Here is a 23004-nt window from a genome sequence, read left to right as displayed (position 1 = left end):
TTTAATGCATCTTAAGTGCATCTGTAAAATTAGTCTGGTTCCCTGATCAACTCTATTGATTCTACTATAAAACCCGGATCTGAATTAAACATGGATATATCAGTATCAGGATTTTACAACAATCATATTTCCAGAATTTATAATGTTATTCCCTGAATGTTATTTTAGGGGCCATTTCTGTAAGATTTGCAGTCAAATCATAAGGGTTGGTAGATCTGGGATGGTATGCACACAGTATACCAAAAACTCATGTGGTCATGAGATAAATGCAAAAACTTAACCAAGCCAAGAAAAGATGAAATGACAGTCACTATGACCTTTTTTTGGTAAGAGATGTGGTACTAGCAGAGATGCATATAATTGTAACTTCATGATTTTAGCATGAACAATGCCTGTGAAATGAACATCAAACACAAAATTTATTACACACTGGGAAGCATAAAATATGGACCACAATAACCAACTATTGTACTAATCTACTATTATACTAAAGAAGTAGTGCACATCATGATGCATCCCCTTAGAAAGTTTCATTGTTCTAGATGGGACAGTATGTACATTGCATTTAAAAACCTAAATGGTCAGGGTTATACCATGAACATGAGAATGTGGCTGTCCTTCAATAATTTATTCTACATCACCTCAAATCATAACTTCTGTTGTCATGGAAAAATCTGCAAACTATTTTTCTTCAGTACATGCCTTTCCCCCCCATGTCTATATTGGCTCTAGCAATGGCCTATGTTGCTAATGTCAACAAAACTTTATGATGACAGTTAATTTCCATTTTAAGACTACAATTTTGGCAATCAAAACATTTCAGGTGTATAGTAGGCTACCATGCTGAAATGAATAATCAAAGTTAGCTGTAATGTTTTGAGTCTTTTTTAGGTTAATTTAATCAGAAAATGGACCAAATTTCAAGGGTGAAAAACTTGTAGAAATAAAGTTTGGCATTTAATGAATGATCACTTTGAAAAGAAAAATAGTTCACACAATAAATTGGGAATTATATAAAATAAATGCTGGTAGATTATGAGTAAACACTAAAAATAAATGATAGATTATGAGTAAACACTAAAAATAAATGAGAGCAAAATCTGAAATGGAAAAGTCCACAGTGCAGCTCTTTTCAGGTAAATCAGATATTCAAACATATAAATATTTGTATGGGTTACTTGAGGACAAAATATAATGTTTTTAACAATAAGACCAGTGTCCATGAAAAGTGATTTCACTTTACTTCTATGAACAAATCACACATTAATTCACAAATTCCTTTTCACCTCAATAGCAATGTCATAAAAACACACCCAAATATCATTGACAAATATTGAGAGAGGTAAAGTTGAACTAACTGAAAACTGTACAGTGCTGCCTCGCTCTAATGATATTCAGGTAACCCATAAAAGTGTATCATGTAATTATTATTGACAAGGTCATCTTATACAGGGGTAGGAATATGGAAAAATACAATCCAACCAGTATGATAAAATATACCATCATACCCATGTTATATCAGTGACTGTCCCACACTGAAACACTTCAAAAGAGAAGGTCCACTGTAAAATTATCATTTACCTCATCGTTATTCCATCTGTTTGAGATTTGAGGTCTGCATTTCTGTACACATACCACCTGAACCATCTCTTCAAAACTGGGGTCATTTCCAACACATTCATAAAATGGAACCTGGTAGTCTTCAACAATGCCTGTAACAGAAGGAAAAAAGTTCATCATCATTTAATATCGGTAAAGATACACTGGTTTCACTCACTTTTGTGGGGTACCAATTTTCATGGATTTCATTGTTGCCCCTAACATAAAGTTATTTTCATAGATTTCAGTTGCCCCTAACATAAAGTTAAATACCAAACAGAAAATTAGCAACTTATAATGAAAAAGCACTCCACCCCTGTTTTCTTACTCTGTTTCATTCCTGGAGATCAACAAGGTCATCTGATAATGTCATTAATCAGGTACTAAACTTATAGAATTTATGAGTGTTTGTGTTATTTTAACCCTTTAAAAAAGAAGTATAAAGCATTTTATATTGTTTCAATGCATACTTATGGAGATGAAGCTGATGCAATTTCCATTCAATGCCTTCGATCAATATGTTGTGAGAAAAGTAGAGAGAAATGAGAAAACACATAAGATGATCAAACATTAGTATTATTGAAAATGAAATAATAACAATAAATAAAAATAGTATATGAAAATTAGATTTAATATTTATTCAAATCAATTAAAGTGAAACTCTTGAAAAATGTATATACTTGTGAAAAGCATGTCTCACACTTCACTGATTTTCAAACAAAACTACTGAATCAACATAGGTCAATCAAGTCTGCTGGTGCACACAAATGTTTGTAAGGTAAATAATCATAAAATTGTTGAATTAAAAAAGTCTAGCTTTCTCAAAGCTATGGATAAATAAGTCATTTTTCACACGTTTTTGCCTGAGCCGCAATCATCAATTCAGCATGAATCGACTTGGTTGATGCGACTTGAAGGTCCAATGATACAGTACCAAGATCTTCACCAGTGATGTCTTCCTTTCTGATTTTAATTCTTCTTTGTACTTTTATTTATTGCAAAGTCGCGTGGTTCAAGTTGGTTCACACATGCAGCAGGCTCAAACCAAACAAAGGTGTCACACCATTGTTTTTCAATTTCATTAGCATGTTAGCAATTTGATCAGCTCTGAACACATCAAATGCTTATACTGCTTATACTGTTTGTTAATAAGGAGCAGCTGGTCACATGTCTGGTTCGCATTGAAACGATGACATTATCCATACCAACAGAGATTTAAATCAAGTTTTATGATGCTTAAGTCAATGTGTTAATGTCAGGGTCAACAGAAAGTACCCATGGTGCAACTTTATGGACAGTGTTTTTATGGACTTTAATAACTCATTAGATTGTTGTATTGGCTGCATTTGCTTCCTCTGATGTTGAGTGTAAGTGATTCTGATGGATGGTTGATTTGTGCTCATACAGGTGGTACACCACTCTCTTGATAACTCGCGCCCTGATAACTTGCAAACACATTTATAACGCAGGGTCAGGTGTGGATCCCATTTTTGAAATCAGAAAATACCCCAAAAGTAGATCCCTATTTGTTGAACTTGAAGAAAATTGCGATCAAAATTGGTAACAGAAACTTTGATGTATAGAATAATGAACAACTTCATTAGAAAAAGTGCACTATAAAAATTATTATCGATGTGATTGTAAAATGAGGATTAAGTCAATAAACAGCCCAGTTCCCTAACGCCGCTCACCCCATACGGTTTTCTCGATGTCAAAGCGACTTTTTTTTTCAATTTTTGGGGTTCTTTCAGTAACTAGTGCCTCGCTTATAGTGTGGTCTATGTTTGTGGACCCTGTTGTGCGCGAGTTATCGAGGAGGAAGAGGAGTACAATTGAAGTCACTGTCATCTGTTATCAGGATAGTTTTGTTCCTTTGTATTCTCTTTTTTGGTATTTGTAGAGGATAATTAATGAAATTAAATACCTACAAATATGCAATCTTTTACAGGAAAAACCATAATTTTAAGTACCCATGAAAAAAAAAGTGTTTTCAGGAAACCATGAAAATTGAGATCCACGAAAGTAAATGATAGGACAGTACTGGGAATGTCAAACTCTCCATGCATGACTATCAATTTGTGGCTTGCCAATTATAAAACATACTCATTTACCTACTGTTACAACTCAATGGTCATAAACTAAGTAATGGAAAGATGAAAAACCAGCAAGTTATTTGAAACTTAACAAATAATTCTCCAAGGTAAAAATGAAAATGAAAGAGGAACTTAGAGTATTATGAATTAAATCCAAAATAATTCCAAAATTTCTATTACAACTCTTAAAAAATTGATTATTCCAAATGAATTTCAGGTCCTCGAATATGCTAATATGCCAAGAGTCTTAATGTATCAAAAGAGCATTGTTCAGAAATCCTTAGAATAAATCACTGCTTTCTAAGTGCACACATTTGTAAAATAATTGCATGATTTGTGTGCCCTGGCAGCATCTCTGGAATATTTCTTCCTTTCAAAGAGTCCAGCTTAATCTCTTCCAATTAAGGTTCCCACAGACAATGGACATGATGTGAAAAATTTGAAAATTTCAACAAATAAAGAACTTTTTTTTTCAAATCTAAAACCAATAACTGATAGCTCTACACTTGATCCCACTGTCATAAAATTTAACTGAACTTTGAATCTTCACTGAAAATATTATGATCAATCAAGGGCTGCATTTGCACATTCAAGTAAGATTTCCCAGTCTGGAGTAACATACATGACTCTAAATGTTGAGTAAAGTTTTATAACAGAAGGGTCTAATGATATTAAGATTCATATTGCAGCACTTTAAACAAAAACTCAAGCTCAAAGTGCAAAAAATAAATGGGCATTCTGTAAATTCAAATACAAAGTAGAGCATTCTGTATTTTTCAGTTAGACTCATCCACGAGTATCTTAAATTTTGATGATGTGTATGCTGCAAACATTCAGTGAATAAAGGCTCAAATCCACTTACCCATTGTGATGCACCTTCGCCCAATCTCCCACAGTACTAGTCCAAATGAGTACATGTCTCCCTGCCTGTACGAGTCAAAGTGACTCTTGTTGATGGACTCGTCTAACACTTCTGGGGGCATATATCTTTTTGTTCCCTGTCGTGTATTTGTAGTAATGTCCACCTCACTGGATTCGCTTCAATAAACAAGCATTAGACACTATATAACCATGATATGAGGTTCACTTGGGCCTGAGATTGCACACCTGGCATTGTCACCTGGATGTTTCTATATACATCTTTTCCTGCACTGCTAATTGCATGTGGCAGGAAAACAACTTTCAAGTTTTTTCTATATTTTGTATCTTCATCTATATCTGATGGTATGTTATTTATCCAATATTAAAAGGCCTATATCCCAGGATGCTTTCTGTCAAAGTTGTCAAATTCTCCTGAAAAGTTTTAGAAATCATGGAAGCGTTTTTCTACTTTTAGTAAAGGCAGATCAGCAGTTTTTTTTTACAAACTTGAGAGCTCTTTAGGACAGTATGTTTTCTGTTGAAATTCTTGGCCAAATTCTGTTGAATAGTCTTGGCAAAATAAGTCTTTTATAAGTTTTTCAATTTTTTTTAATGGCAGCCATAATTGATGGTGATCAGCATCATCTGTACAAGCTTGAAAGCCCTTCATGCCAATATGCTTTCTGTTAAATCCTTCTAAGTAGTTCTGGAGAATAATTCATTAAAGTTTGAGCTTTTTTTCAGCAATATGGCCATACTTCATGTTGGATTGTCATCAATTGCTTTCTGTTAAATTTGGTTAAATTCTGTTCAGCAGTTTTTGAGAAGTCATTGAAAGTCTTTAAACAAATTACAACGAATAATTGCAGAAGCTCCTGACTTGGTATCTCACAAGCAGGAGCTTTCCAAAATCATTCTAATGAACTAGTCAGCTACAAGACCTAGTGATTCTCAGGGCTATGCCAGTTGAGGTTCATTATCTCATCGCTGCTATGGTAGCCGGATTGGTTTTAGTATGATGGGATGAAAATGTACACTTACACTCTTTCGCTTATTTCTGCCTTTCCTATCATTACTCTTCTGACTGTCCTATCACATCCATCTTTATTTTATCTTTGACCACGCACCACCCATTGTTTAACAGTCAAGTTTGACTGCATCAACGTATTTACAGATGGATAGAAAGGCTTGTCTGCTTTTAGTAACAGTAGCATATTTTAACGTGGTTTGATACCAACTGTATAAATTTGAAAGCCCTTCTTTTCAGAATGTTTTCTGTCAAATTTAGTCAAATTCTTTTAAGTGGTTTTTAAGATGTTATTTAAAGGTTTTTATTTTTATTTTTAGCAACAGTGGCCATACCTGAAAACTGATCATCAACATTTGTATAAATATGAGAGTTATTCATGCCAGCATGCAATCTACAAAATTTGTTCCAAATTGGTCCTATGGTTTTCAAGTTTAGAATAACAATTGTTGACAGATATGATACACACAACACAACACCATATCATAAGCTCACCTACCTTACAGCCAGGTGAGCTAACAAAAGATTTAATAAAAATGCAAACAAATGTAAAGAGAATTATACATTTAATATAGACAAAGGTTCTGTGGAACACAATGTTTCTTCCTGTCTCAGCCTATGGCATTTCTGTTTGTTACTATATATACATTCTCCTTTTTGCTAAGTCTATATATACTTTTACAGGGTCTATTCTACAAGGCACAATTACACGATTCACACTTTTTCTGAATATTCATGCTGAAAAATCAACCAAACATGCAAAAATATTGTGTCACATAGTCAAGCTTTATATTTACTTCTTTAAGAAATCCCTCCTATACTTAAGTTCCCACCTTGACCCAAATGAACTGGGGGGAGGGGGAGGGTCACATCATAATTTTCAGTTCTAGAACAACAGTCCCTCAAAAGGGCTGAAGACTTCCTCAGTGAAAAGACTTTCCAGGAGTTCAAGATAAGACCATTTAAACCATATCTGATATCCTTAAACAATAACAAGATTTTTAAATCAGCTGCTGTGGTGGACATATAGAATGTAAGATTGGCACCATTATCATTTAGAACAAAGTAGACATCTTTAGAAGTCTTGGTTACCCCATGACCATCAATGCAGGTGAGTAGTGACAAGATTTTCATGACAGCCATATTGGATGTACAATTGGCACCATTTTCATTTGGGACGAACCAGGTTTTGCAAGGTGTCTATCAGTGAAAACCCCATGTTGATATGGCCATCCACTTAGAATGAGTAGAGATAACAATATTTTCAAGATAGCACAAATTGTGACCGTATTAGGACAAAGTAGACACTGTAAGAACTCTTCTGATGATAACCCAATGTCAAAATGACTTTCCATTTGAGAGAATGTCCATAAATGGATGTCAGATCAGCACCATTTTAATTTAGGACCAAAACAATAATATATGTAATAATTCTTTTAGTGAAAACACCATTATGATATGAGCATTAATTCAGAAGTACTGATAAAAAGATTTCCAAGCTGGCCTCTGACAGTCATATTAGATCCCAGATCAGCAATATTTTACAGCCAAGTAGGTATCATAAGAAATCTTTTGTTGAAAACCCCATTTGAATATCTCTTTCCATTCAGGAGGATTAGTGAGTGATAAAACGATTTTCTATATAGCTGCTGTGGGATCATAATTAATGTCAGATCAGCACCGTTTTCGTTGTAGACCAATGAAACATCATTAAAAAAATCCTTCAGTAAAAACCTCATGCTGATATGATCATCCATTCAGGAGGAGTAGCAATAACAAGATTTTCAAGATGGCAATGGTGTGATGGCCATACTGGATTTCAGATAGGCACCATATTTATTTAAGACCAAATGGACATCATAAGATGTCAATCCAGAGATTCCATTACATCGGTATATGCACATTCTTACAGTAAAATTTTAAAGTGTACAGGAAAAAATTTCAGTATTTATGTACTGACAAACTGTGTTGAAGTCTTGAAAGTTAACTGTCTCAACATCGATGTCTGTCAGAAGCAATATATTCTTTTCATGCAATTTAGTCACATATTCCCGCTAAGATTGACAAACACAGCATCCAAGGAATAGTCAGTTTGTGTCTTTGATGGATTAAGGTGGCATAATGGTCTATGCATATGGCAAAGATCTGCCTCTCCAGTTCGTTAAAACAGACAACTTACATTTAATTCTGGAGTTCCCATTTATCAAATTAGTGAAACATAGCACTGGATTGCTGCTGCATCTTGCTGTTAACAATCCCTAAAGCCGTCAAAGAGATGAGTCGACTCTAGTTCTGGTGCTGATGTTTGTTAACTAATTGCTAGTTCTGGTGTTGTTGTGTTTAACTAACTGCCTATGCACCAAGCAATAAAAATTAAAGCAACCCTATTTATGCCTCACAAATCTTAATCCAAGATTTCTGTATGTTCAAAACAAATTAATAACTATGTTTGCTGAGGGACCCACCTGGTTTGGATTTTGCAGAGCTACTTACTGATAACCATAATTTGTAAGCCATGCTGAAGCTTAAGGCTTTCACTCAAACAGTTTATGTAGTTTAAGTAAACATCTTAACTATTTATAAGTAAACTCAGATCCAGTGTCTTTAATTGTGTGTGGATTAAGTTGATCACTGACAGCGATGATAGTGGGATGGGTTTACATAAGTCAAGTTTCCTCTGACCATTTTAACATGTGCTCTCTGCTCTCTGAATCTGGTTTTCTATGGGTTGCGTTGACAGTGGCTGGTTTCCAGACATTGTCTCAGAATAAATCAGATTCTTAAATTCTGTTTACAAACATGATACTTTCACTTAATGCTTTAAAATTTTGTGTACAACAAAACTGGAAAGGGTTTATTATTAATATCACATGACTACTGGAACTCAGATGCCATGGACATGTAAGTTGCGAGATTTGTTTAGTCTGGTAAGAATCAAACAGGTAAAATTTTATTAATGCTGTAGTTTCTTCTCATCTGTCAGCAGATTAAAGACAAAATAAATATTATAATCACAAGTTTAGAGAAAATAAATCATCTTCATATCGATTTCATGCAGGCATAGCTCGATGTAAAGTCGTTTAAATTTGCTAGGCCTGACAGCAAGTGGCTGTAGAAAATTGGCTCTGACCCTACACATGAATATAAATGTAAAAATATCTAACATGGGGTGGGAAGGGTCAGAGAAAGCTCTGACTAGAGATTACACTACTGTCGTGATGTTGATTTGTGATGTTGTCTAGTACAAATGCAGCTCCTGTAAAGGTCTGAAATGCATTCATTTTCTCTCTCTAAAGTACTGTTACAACATAATTTTCATAACTGTATGCAAATGATAAACCATGCTTTAATGATACTTCTTGATTTGCAATCGTACTGGTAAAATATGACCTTTTCCATCCTTGCCTGTACAAAGTACCAGTAGTTGCTCAACCCAGGCAGAATCAAAGCAATCCCATGTTAATGTAACTTTCTGTTCTTGATGATTTATGACAAGATTTTCAAGGTGGCTGCGACTGTGGCTATATTGGGCTTGAGATCAGCACCATTTTTATAAAAAACCAACCAGACATCATAAGAAGTCTCATAGTGACAACCCCATGTTGATATGACCATCCATTCAGGAGGAGTAGCAATAACAAGATTTTCAAAGTGACTACTATGGCAACCATAATGGAAATCAGATCTGTACTGTTTTCCTTTAGGATCAACTAGACATCATAAGAAGTCTTTTAGTGATAATCCAATGATGATATGAGCATCCATTAAGGAGCAGTATCCATGAAAAGATTATCAAAATGCAGCTATAATGTTTGTCACATCTAAACCATTTTCATTTATGACCAACTAGACATCATAAGAAGTCTTTTAGCAAAAACCACATACTGATAATACCATCCATTCAGGAGGAGAAATAATATTTTCAAGATGGCTACTGAGGTGGCCATATTGGATGTGCAAACAGCACCATTTTCATACAGGACAAACTGGACCATAGGATGTGTGTAGAATGTTTCATGGGAATCTTCCAAATAGTTTAGGAGGAGTAGCGATAACAAACTTGTGTTAATGGACAGACAGATATTGGATGACAGATGACAGACAATAGACCATCCCATAAGTGGTTCTGGTCTATGACCAGTAGTGCTATTAAACCCTGCTGTTAAGGTGGGGTTATAAATGGTTTCTAAGTTTATGACACAGGGACCAGCAAAGATGCTTTCCAAGAGTTTACATAAAACAAGGGGCAAATATTAAAAACTGGGGGTTTGGGGGTGGGTGAAGGAAACTTTCATAGTTCATTTTTTGCCTAACACATAAACATGTTTCTCTTCCTTCCAACTCCACTGTTAGTGCTCAACTGAGATCAAAATCCTCATTAGGTTGTCCCTCGAGTTTGCAAGCATTAGTCTCTTCACTGCTTTTGAACTTAATTTGTTCCTTATCTGTGTATGAATAGTGTTCTGTGCTGAGACGTCCCTTTCACAGTCTGCTGTCTCAAGGGGCATATGCATAGTTACAGTACATACATCATGGATTTCATATTGCCCAATCAATATGGTGGACATGGACACAAAGTACAAGGGATTAAGTGTTTACTGTATTTGGTAAATGTCAACAGAGCCTCATCAATCTTGCTGAACCCTGTCATGGAGTTCATTACAGCCACAGTGGTTTTTATGGCAACCCTCACTGACTTTATTGCATTAACCCCATGAGTCGCCACACTAAACAAACAGATGGGGGAAACTGACATTTTAAAAGGGGGAAACTGACGTTTTAAACTCAATAATGGCAGGTGTCAATTTAATACCTCTACCTGTACAGAACTGTAGTTATAGAGTAGTAACATTGCCTATGGTATTTATCAGTGGCCTAGCAAGTGATATGCACAAATTAACATGCATAACATAGCAGGTTTTAATTTCTTGGATATACTTCTATTCCTCTACATGACAAAGTAAATCAGAAAACCTGCCTAGTTACAAGGTACATCCCTGCTGATCGACAACATCTACATGTACTTATTAACATGTACACATACAGAAATTTAGATACTGTTCTGTATCAAGTGGTAACTTCGATGTTCTTTCACATAGTTTCCTTTTAATTTCCACACTATCTCGAATAAATTATTGAATGCAGGATATAAACCCACAAAAAATGAAAAGCCCCAAATTATCACTAATCACAAACAGATTTGACATTTATGAAAAAAGTTGCCATTGATAATATTCATCCCTTATATTAGATAAGAAACAAGTCTGCATCATCTAAAGAGCTTAATTAAATTGATCAGACTAAATAAATGTCAAAGACACATTGAGCAACAAAGACTAAAAATACAACCAATAGCAATTACAAATGAAGGCTGTACTATTTACACTGTAAATACAAAATGAAGCTAACTGTAAGACTAAAAATACAACCAATAGTAATTACAAATGAAGGCTGTACTACTTACACTGTAAATACAAAATGAAGCTCAAAAATTCTGAGCAGGCAGGAGATTTAATACTGATTTGCAAACATTTACAATGCTGCAAAAAAACTGTCACATCAAAATGCAGTAGAAGCTGAAAGTAAATTAGCTACTTGCTAACTTAAAAACTTAAATCACATACCTAATTCTGTAGTCTTAGTCTTAAGGGGTAGAGAAAAGAATGAAGGTTTTAAGCATCTAGGTGTGTAATTATTACAGCAAGTTATGTTTAACCTACCTGACATACTTGACAGCTAGGTGTGTAATTATTACAGCAAGTTAAGTTTAACCTACCTGACAGCTAGGTGTGTAATTATTACAGCAAGTTAAGTTTAACCTACCTGACATACTTGACAGCTAGGCCAAGGTCTGCTATACAACAGGAACCATCTTTCTTGACTAAAATATTTTTACTTTTGATGTCTCTGTGAGCAATTGCTGGTTTCCCTGTTACAAAAAAAAACATATTTAAAAATAAGCATTATACACACACACACATATATCACCAATATAATCAAAGTGGTAAGAAAGTTGTAATCTGCTGCAAACAGGAAATGAATCTCTGCTGTGAATAACAGCATCCATGACCTAACTCAAAAGCACTGACTCTCTATAAACAACTCAGCCATGCAATTATCCCCCAGCAAAGAAATGAATGGAGCCAAGTTGAAGGAAATGACATAAGCAGCAAAGGAACCAACGCACTTGGCATGGGGAAATTAACTCTCAGATATACTGTACATCATCATCTAGCTATTAAAACACATTATACATTTCTTGTAAATTAATACCATTAACAAGACATACAAAAACATTAAACTATCACCTAACAAAGTATGTAAATAACATAAGCAATTTAAACGCTAAATTATGTAAAGCTAAATAAATTGTGCTATTTTGGCTTTAATGGTGAAGAGACCAGAGAAGATTGTCATCTTCTGAATGAAATGTGATATATAGCGCCATATTGCTTATACAATATTTATTGGTAAAAGGAATGAACGAAGTAAACAATATTACCTCTTGTACCAAATATTTCTGTATGTAAGTATGACAGGCCACATGCAGCTGTGTGTGCCAGTTTCAGCATCTCATATGTATCCAAGGCATGAAGATTTAGGTAGTCATACAGGGAACCATTTTCATGGTAATCTGTGATCAAAAACAACTGTGTCCAAGACCCAGTTCCTTTAATGTCAGCAGCTATGAAACCTGAAATTAACACCAAAATGCTTTACATTACTAAACCATATTAACTGCAAAATGATTCAGTCTATATTTGCTACAAGCCTAAGTGACATCTTTTTCCTAATGGTTTTTGTTGTCTACCATTACTCTAGTAAAGTTTATTATTCTAAAGTGATTTTTATAACCTTAAATTCTGACACTATTGTACCAAAAAATGTGCAAAGACTCATTTACTGAATGGAGCATAGTGTGGACAGCGTTGATCCTATCTAGCAATGACGATAATACACAAGCACTCAATTGACTTTACCATGCAATTTTTAAAAAATCAGCATAAATTCCACAGTAACATGCCTTAGAACTGATCCTGGTTATCTAAGTCATAATGACTCATTTGCAATTCTGTATAATTTCTGGTATGCCTAACAGTTGCATTATTTAAATATTTCAGGCAAGACACATTACCTTAGTTGTATTACCAGTATATGGAACAGGTCACGCAAAAATTTCTGTTTTAGTAAAATGCATTTCTCTATGGATACTTACCCCATCACATTAACATCAGGAAAGAAGCTCCACTACCTATCGAATTGATCAATCAATGAAAAGATGAAGAATAAAGGTGACAAGAGATAGATTCATTTATTGGCCCCTGTAAAGCTTCTTGTTTTAAGGTTAAGGTGTGACTTTTCAGATATTATTGGTGAATATTTAAGAATATCGATACATTTGTGAATTAGATGTTTCAGGTTTGTGTGTTCTTGACAGTGATGTTAGACACTTGTGTATTTTACTTTTTAAGGTTTTCTACATTAGGTTGGTAGATGCATCAATAGAATTGTGAATACAAACTGTCCATTGTATCCTTATGCTTTCCAATCTATACAATGCATAGGCAAAGGGAAGAAACTCCTACCATTTATCTTGCTGAATCAGCCAAGATCTATGACCAACCTGAAATTTCTGTTTGCCTTTGGCAATAAAATCAGACTGGAGTAAAACCATTGTGAATTCATTTTGTGAACTACTTTTACAGCTTGCTTGTCCAGTAACAACTTATCTCCTTCCACAAAAATTAGTGACTTTTCCAGATCAGAAGAAGAGTTCATGATGTAAGAGGAAGTAAAAATGGGAGGGGTTCGATAAAGGAAATCCATAGCTCCTCTGAAAAAAAACTTGGACTGCGTATTCATTTTTTGGAAATAGACTAATCTACATGCTGTGCAAATGAAAAGTCTGGCATCCACTGGCAAGCTGTCTGTAGGTGGTCCAGGTGGTGAGTCAATGCTGGCTGTTACTGGCTTTGAGAACAAGAAACTTTATTTCCTATCCCACTTATGAAATTGCCTCCAGATGTGAGGGGCCTATTTGGTGCCTGAATTTGGACCAAGGTCAAAATTATTGCCTAAGTGTTGTGTTTAGCCTCTTTTCCTTTCGCCAATGATCATCTCTCCTTGGTAGATGCGACTGATTTGGCTTGAAAACAGGTACTCACAGCAAGCCAAGTTAGGCAGTTCTTGTGATGCCTACTTCCTTTTTTTCTATACTGTACCATCAAACAGCAATCCAGTTCTGAAGATTGCAAACTGAGTGCCAAGACATAATGGAACTTAAGCATATAAGAACACTGACAGGCTTCTCTTCTCACCAAATCCAGAATTGCTTAAGCCATTGTATGTTGCATTCTTCAGTTAATACTTGAAATCCTGGTCATGGATTTCTATACATGGTCGCTGACTTTATAACCTGTCAAAAAATTGCTGGAGATGCCAGGTATATCACAGATTAAATATTGACCATCTTTTCTAATAACCTGGATGTGGCATGCTGGACATTCTTATCCATCTCATGTTGGTCTTATCCACTGCTGCAATGTTCTTATCCAAAGATGATAGCTCTGTGCTCGACACTGATGAGTGTGATCAATACAGCATGATGAAAATGATGCTGGTAACTGACAGGTGAGCCCTGGAACTATTTTGATTGTCAGGAAACTGGATATTTACTTGACTTTTGCTAGCTGAGAAAGCAGACAAAAAGTTGACTGATTGTTGTCTCCCTGCACGTCCACTGAGGCCTTGACCTCACAGGTCTGACTTGTAACTTGGTAGGTTTAGGCACACGGAAATCAACAATACTCAAGTTTTCCTCCATGGCTGCTTAAAACTCTGGGGTCCTTGAGGTTATCCCCATACTCACTGTGGGGGCTATCCACAGGCACTGTGTCTGCATCCGAATCCTGGGGGCAATGATGAGGCAGTGCCATCATTGTGTGTGATGACTGGTATCTCCACAAACCTGTAAAGAGTTGTTCTGGGAGTTGCATCAGTGGCCAGGCAAGTGAGTCAATGCTTTTCTCAAGCTGACCCAATGTAAGGGTTGCTGTTGTCACTTTTGTTAGGGATGCTGTAGCCAAAAGTGAAATCAAGGTGCCTCCCACTACATTGCCTTCTAATGATACTTTTTAATGTAGATGCAGCACCTCAAATTCCATTATTCTAGATTTGCCATGCCTCTCCTTGTCCTAGTTATTTTCTCAGTACTGTGGACCTATTACCTTCTGACCAAGTGATATAAATAGTGTCTGTTTGAGTAATAATTTGGTACAAGCTAAGCATGTCTCATGCAAAGACCTCTATATCTCTTGCATTTAATGCATTTCATCGCCAACTTCTTTCACCTTCTGGAGAAGAAAAAAAACAACATACCAAATCTGAAAGAAAAACAATGATTTGCAATATGTACAAATACCATTACAGTCAACACTATACCAACTTTGTTGTAGTAAATACTTGTACACTTAAACTATACCTTACTGTAGTAAATACCTTACACTCAATATTATACTTTGTTGTTGTAAATACATTACACTCCTTACACTCAATACTAGAGACTTTGTTGTAGTAAATACCTTACACTCAATATTATACTTTGTTGTTGTAAATACCTTACACTCCTTACACTCAATACTAGAGACTTTGTTGTAGTAAATACCTTACACTCAATATTATACTTTGTTGTTGTAAATACCTTACACTCAATATTATACTTTGTTGTTGTAAATACCTTACACTCCTTACACTCAATACTAGAGACCTTGTTGTAGCAAATACCTTACACTCAATATTATACTTTGTTGTTGTAAATACCTCACACCCAATACTATTCACTTTGTTGTAGTAAATACCTTACACTCAATACTAGAGACTTTGTTGTAGTAAATACCTCACACTTAATACTATACTTTGTTGTAGTAAATACCTAGTCAATACTATACTGAATCCGATGTAGTAAATACATTACATTCAATACTATACTGACTTTCTTGCAGTAAATACTTTTACATTCAATACTATACTGACTTTGTTGTAGGAAATACTTTTACAGTCAATACTATACAGACTTTGTTGTAGTAAATACTTTTACATTCAATATTATACTTTGTTGTAGTAAATACTTTTACATTCAATACTATACAGACTTTGTTGTAGTAAATACTTTTACATTCAATATTATACTGACTTCGTTGTAGTAAATACTTTTACATTCAATATTATACTGACTTCGTTGTAGTAAATACTTTTACATTCAATATTATACTTTGTTGTAGTAAATACTTTTACATTCAATACTATATGGACTTTGTTGTAGTAAATACTTTTACATTCAATACTATACAGACTTTGTTGTAGGAAATACTTTTACAGTCAATACTATACAGACTTTGTTGTAGTAAATACTTTTACATTCAATATTATACTTTGTTGTAGTAAATACTTTTACATTCAATACTATACAGACTTTGTTGTAGTAAATACTTTTACATTCAATATTATACTGACTTCGTTGTAGTAAATACTTTTACATTCAATATTATACTGACTTCGTTGTAGTAAATACTTTTACATTCAATATTATACTTTGTTGTAGTAAATACTTTTACATTCAATACTATATGGACTTTGTTGTAGTAAATACTTTACATTCAATACTATACTTTGTTGTAGTAAATACTTTTAAATTCAATACTATACATTGTTGTAGTAAACACTTTTACATTCAATACTATACTGACTTTGCTGTAGTAAATACTTTTACATTCAATACTATACTTTGTTGTAGTAAATACTTTTACATTCAATATTATACTAACTTTGTTGTAGTAAATACTTTTAAATTCAATACTATACTTTGTTGTAGTAAATACTTTTAAATTCAATACTATACTTTGTTGTAGTAAATACTTTTACATTCAATACTATACTTTGTTGTAGTAAATACTTTTACATTCAATATTATACTAACTTTGTTGTAGTAAATACTTTTACATTCAATACTATACAGATTTTGTTGTAGTAAATACTTTTACATTCAATACTATACAGACTTTGTTGTAGTAAATACTTTTACATTCAATACTATACTTTGTTGTAGTAAATACTTTTACATTCAATACTATACTGACTCTGATGTAGTAAATACTTTTACATTCAATACTATACTTTGTTGCAGTAAATACTTTTACATTCAATACTATACAGACTTTGTTGTAGTAAATACTTTTACATTCAATACTATACTTTGTTGTAGTAAATACTTTTACATTCAATACTATACTTTGTTGTAGTAAATACTTTTACATTCAATACTATACTTTATTGTAGTAAATACTTTTACATTCAATACTATACTTTGTTGTAGTATATACTTTTACATTCAATACTATACTGACTCTGATGTAGTAAATACTTTTACATTCAATACTATACTTTGTTGTAGTAAATACTTTTACATTCAATACTATACTGACTTTGTTGTAGTAAATACTTTTACAGTCAATACTATACTGACTTTGTTGTATTAAATACTTTTACATTCAATACTATACTTTGTTGTAGTAAATACTTTACATTCAATGCTATACTTTGTTGTAGTAAATACTTTTACATTCAATACTATACTTTGTTGTAGTAAATACTTTTACATTCAATACTATACTTTGTTGTAGTAAATACTTTTACATTCAATACTATACTTTGTTGTAGTAAATACTTTTACATTCAATACTATACTTTGTTGTAGTAAATACTTTTACATTCAATACTATACTTTGTTGTAGTAAATACTTTTACATTCAATACTATACTTTGTTGTAGTAAATACTTTTACATTCAATACTATACTTTGTTGTAGTAAATACTTTTACATTCAATACTATACTTTGTTGTAGTAAATACTTTTACATTCAATACTATACTTTGTTGTAGTAAATACTTTTACATTCAATACTATACTTTGTTGTAGTAAATACTTTTACATTCAATACTATACTGACTTCGTTGTAGTAAATACTTTTACATTCAATACTATACTTTGTTGTAGTAAATACTTTTAAATTCAATACTATACTTTGTTGTAGTAAATACTTTTACATTCAATACTATACTTTGTTGTAGTAAATACTTTTACATTCAATACTATACTGACTTCGTTGTAGTAAATACTTTTACATTCAATACTATACTTTGTTGTAGTAAATACTTTTAAATTCAATACTATACTTTGTTGAAGTAAATACTTTACATTCAATACTATACTTTGTTGTAGTAAATACTTTTACATTCAATACTATACTTTATTGTAGTAAATACTTTTACATTCAATACTATACTTTGTTGTAGTATATACTTTTACATTCAATACTATACTTTGTTGTAGTAAATACTTTTACATTCAATACTATACTTTGTTGTAGTAAATACTTTTACATTCAATACTATACTTTGTTGTAGTAAATACTTTTACATTCAATACTATACTGACTCTGATGTAGTAAATACTTTTACATTCAATACTATACTTTGTTGCAGTAAATACTTTTACATTCAATACTATACAGACTTTGTTGTAGTAAATACTTTTACATTCAATACTATACTTTGTTGTAGTAAATACTTTTACATTCAATACTATACTTTGTTGTAGTAAATACTTTTACATTCAATACTATACTTTATTGTAGTAAATACTTTTACATTCAATACTATACTTTGTTGTAGTATATACTTTTACATTCAATACTATACTGACTCTGATGTAGTAAATACTTTTACATTCAATACTATACTTTGTTGTAGTAAATACTTTTACATTCAATACTATACTGACTTTGTTGTAGTAAGTACTTTTACAGTCAATACTATACTGACTTTGTTGTATTAAATACTTTTACATTCAATACTATACTTTGTTGTAGTAAATACTTTACATTCAATGCTATACTTTGTTGTAGTAAATACTTTTACATTCAATACTATACTTTGTTGTAGTAAATACTTTTACATTCAATACTATACTTTGTTGTAGTAAATACTTTTACATTCAATACTATACTTTGTTGTAGTAAATACTTTTACATTCAATACTATACTTTGTTGTAGTAAATACTTTTACATTCAATACTATACTTTGTTGTAGTAAATACTTTTACATTCAATACTATACTTTGTTGTAGTAAATACTTTTACATTCAATACTATACTTTGTTGTAGTAAATACTTTTACATTCAATACTATACTTTGTTGTAGTAAATACTTTTACATTCAATACTATACTGACTTCGTTGTAGTAAATACTTTTACATTCAATACTATACTTTGTTGTAGTAAATACTTTTAAATTCAATACTATACTTTGTTGTAGTAAATACTTTTACATTCAATACTATACTTTGTTGTAGTAAATACTTTTACATTCAATACTATACTGACTTCGTTGTAGTAAATACTTTTACATTCAATACTATACTTTGTTGTAGTAAATACTTTTAAATTCAATACTATACTTTGTTGAAGTAAATACTTTACATTCAATACTCTACTTTGTTGTAGTAAATACTTTTACATTCAATACTATACTTTATTGTAGTAAATACTTTTACATTCAATACTATACTTTGTTGTAGTATATACTTTTACATTCAATACTATACTTTGTTGTAGTAAATACTTTTACATTCAATACTATACTTTGTTGTAGTAAATACTTTTACATTCAATACTATACTTTGTTGTAGTAAATACTTTTACATTCAATACTATACTTTGTTGTAGTAAATACTTTTACATTCAATACTATACTTTGTTGTAGTAAATACTTTTACATTCAATACTATACAGACTTTGTTGTAGTAAATACTTTTACATTCAATACTATACTTTGTTGTAGTAAATACTTTTACATTCAATACTATACTTTATTGTAGTAAATACTTTTACATTCAATACTATACAGACTTTGTTGTAGTAAATACTTTTACATTCAATACTATACTTTGTTGTAGTAAATACTTTTACATTCAATACTATACTTTATTGTAGTATATACTTTTACATTCAATACTATACTGACTCTGATGTAGTAAATACTTTTACATTCAATACTATACTTTGTTGTAGTAAATACTTTTACATTCAATACTATACTTTATTGTAGTAAATACTTTTACATTCAATACTATACTTTGTTGTAGTAAATACTTTTACATTCAATACTATACTTTGTTGTAGTAAATACTTTTACATTCAATACTATACTTTGTTGTAGTAAATACTTTTACATTCAATACTATACTTTATTGTAGTAAATACTTTTACATTCAATACTATACTTTGTTGTAGTAAATACTTTTACATTCAATACTATACAGACTTTGTTGTAGTAAATACTTTTACAGTCAATACTATACTGACTTTGTTGTATTAAATACTTTTACATTCAATACTATACTTTGTTGTAGTAAATACTTTACATTCAATGCTATACTTTGTTGTAGTAAATACTTTTACATTCAATACTATACTTTGTTGTAGTAAATACTTTTACATTCAATACTATACAGACTTTGTTGTAGTAAATACTTTTACATTCAATACTATACTTTGTTGTAGTAAATACTTTTACATTCAATACTATACTTTGTTGTAGTAAATACTTTTACATTCAATACTATACTTTGTTGCAGTAAATACTTTTACATTCAATACTATACTTTGTTGTAGTAAATACTTTTACATTCAATACTATACTTTGTTGTAGTAAATACTTTTACATTCAATACTATACAGACTTTGTTGTAGTAAATACTTTTACATTCAATACTATACTTTGTTGTAGTAAATACTTTTACATTCAATACTATACTGACTTTGTTGTAGTAAATACTTTTACATTCAATACTATACTTTGTTGTAGTAAATACTTTTAAATTCAATACTATACTTTGTTGAAGTAAATACTTTACATTCAATACTATACTTTGTTGTAGTAAATACTTTTACATTCAATACTATACAGACTGTGTTGTAGCAAATACTTTTACATTCAATACTATACTGATTTTGTTGTAGTAAATACTTTTACATTCAATATTATACTGACTTTGTTGTAGTAAATACTTTTACATTCAATACTATACTTTGTTGTAGTAAATACTTTACAGTCAATACTATACCGACTTTGTTGTAGTATACATTACATTCAATACTATACTGATTTTATTGTAGTAAATACTTTTACATTCAATGCTATACTGACTTTCTTGTAGTAAATACCTAGTCAATAATATACCAACTTTGTTGTAGTAAATACTTTACTTTCAACACTATACTGACTTTGTATTAGTAAATACCTTTACAGTAAATGCTATACTGACTTTGTTGTAGTATACATTACATTCAATACTATACTGATTTTATTGTAGTAAATACTTTTACATTCAATGCTATACTGACTTTCTTGTAGTAAATACCTAGTCAATAATATACCAACTTTGTTGTCGTAAATACTTTACTTTCAACACTATACTGACTTTGTATTAGTAAATACCTTTACAGTAAATGCTATACTGACTTTGTTGTAGTATACATTACATTCAATACTATACTGATTTTATTGTAGTAAATACTTTTACATTCAATGCTATACTGACTTTCTTGTAGTAAATACCTAGTCAATAATATACCAACTTTGTTGTCGTAAATACTTTACTTTCAACACTATACTGACTTTGTATTAGTAAATACCTTTACAGTAAATGCTATACTGACTTTGTTGTAGTATACATTACATTCAATACTATACTGATTTTATTGTAGTAAATACTTTTACATTCAATGCTATACTGACTTTCTTGTAGTAAATACCTAGTCAATAATATACCAACTTTGTTGTCGTAAATACTTTACTTTCAACACTATACTGACTTTGTATTAGTAAATACCTTTACAGTAAATGCTATACTGACTTTGTTGTAGTAAATACCTAGTCAATAATATACCAACTTTGTTGTCGTAAACACTTTACTTTCAACACTATACTGACTTTCTATTAGTAAATACCTTTACAGTAAATGCTATACTGACTTTGTTGTAGTAAATACTTTACTTTCAACACTATACTGACTTTGTATTAGTAAATACCTTTACAGTAAATGCTATACTGACTTTGTTGTAGTAAATACCTAGTCAATAATATACCAACTTTGTTGTCGTAAACACTTTACTTTCAACACTATACTGACTTTCTATTAGTAAATACCTTTACAGTAAATGCTATACTGACTTTGTTGTAGTAAATACTTTACTTTCAACACTATACTGACTTTGTATTAGTAAATACCTTTACAGTAAATGCTATACTGACTTTGTTGTAGTAAATATTTACATCTGATACTATACTTACTTTGTAGTGGTAAATACTTTACAGTAATAGCAGCAAGTTAGAATTTTTTTCTCAATTTAATATGAACTTTGTGAAATCGAAGTACCCAATCATATATTTTCAAAAAACTGACTTCCCTGGATACCATGTATGTTTAAATCGACCAGCCCTCAGTACTATAGACTTTTGTTGTAGTAAATACCTTTACAGTTAATATTATACAGAATTTGTTGTAGTAAATACCTTAAATTATACAGAATTTGTTGTAGTAAATACCTTAATACTTAATATTATAAACTTTGTTGCAGTAAATACCTTTACATATGATATTATAAACTTTGTTGTAGTAAATACCTTTACACTTGAGATTGTAAACTTTCTTGTAGTAAATACCTTTAACGCTTGATATTATAAACTTTGTTGTAGTAAATATTTTAATACTTAATATTATAAACTTTGTTTAGTAAATAACTTTACACTTGATATTATAAACTTTGTTGTAGTAAATACCTTTACAGTTATTATACAGACTTTATTGTATGAAATACCTTTACAGTTAATATTATATAGACTTTGTTGTAGTAAGTACCTTACACTCAATACTATGCTTTGTTGTAGTAAATACCTTAATAATTAATATTATAAACTTTGTTATAGTAAATACCTTTACACTTGATATTATAAACTTTGTTGTAGTAAATACCTTAATAATTAATATTATAAACTTTGTTGTAGTAAATACCTTTAACACTTGATATTATAAACTTTGTTGTAGTAAATACCTTTAATACTTGATATTATAAACTTTGTTGTAGTAAATACCTTAATAATTAATATTATAAACTTTGTTGTAGTAAACACCTTTAACACTTGATATCATAAACTTTGTTGTAGTAAATACCTTCACACTTGATATTATAAACTTTGTTGTAGTAAATACCTTTACACTTGATATTATAAACTTTGCTGTAGTAAATACCTTTAACACTTGATATCATAAACTTTATTGAAGTAAATACCTTTACAGTTAATA

At 31.3% G+C, this 23004-nt stretch overlaps 1 protein-coding gene across 1 annotated transcript in view; it reads right to left on the bottom strand.

Moving 5' to 3' along the window:
• Positions 1-23004, bottom strand: part of LOC149806046 (bone morphogenetic protein receptor type-1B-like) — an 85024-nt gene that overhangs the window by 5623 nt on the left and 56397 nt on the right. Inside the window, exons 7-10 of the mRNA XM_089950912.1 lie at positions 12083-12274; positions 11404-11509; positions 4555-4730; positions 1582-1712 (exon numbers count right to left, since the gene is read on the bottom strand). Of these exons, the coding sequence (XP_089807038.1) occupies positions 1582-1712; positions 4555-4730; positions 11404-11509; positions 12083-12274 (605 nt within the window). The remainder of the gene's footprint in view (positions 1-1581; positions 1713-4554; positions 4731-11403; positions 11510-12082; positions 12275-23004) is intronic.

This window comes from Sinohyriopsis cumingii, chromosome 2, assembly GCF_028554795.1.
Source record: "Sinohyriopsis cumingii isolate HCF-2022 chromosome 2, ASM2855479v2, whole genome shotgun sequence".
Taxonomy (NCBI): domain Eukaryota; kingdom Metazoa; phylum Mollusca; class Bivalvia; order Unionida; family Unionidae; genus Sinohyriopsis; species Sinohyriopsis cumingii.
This window is presented reverse-complemented; position numbering and strand designations above follow the sequence as displayed.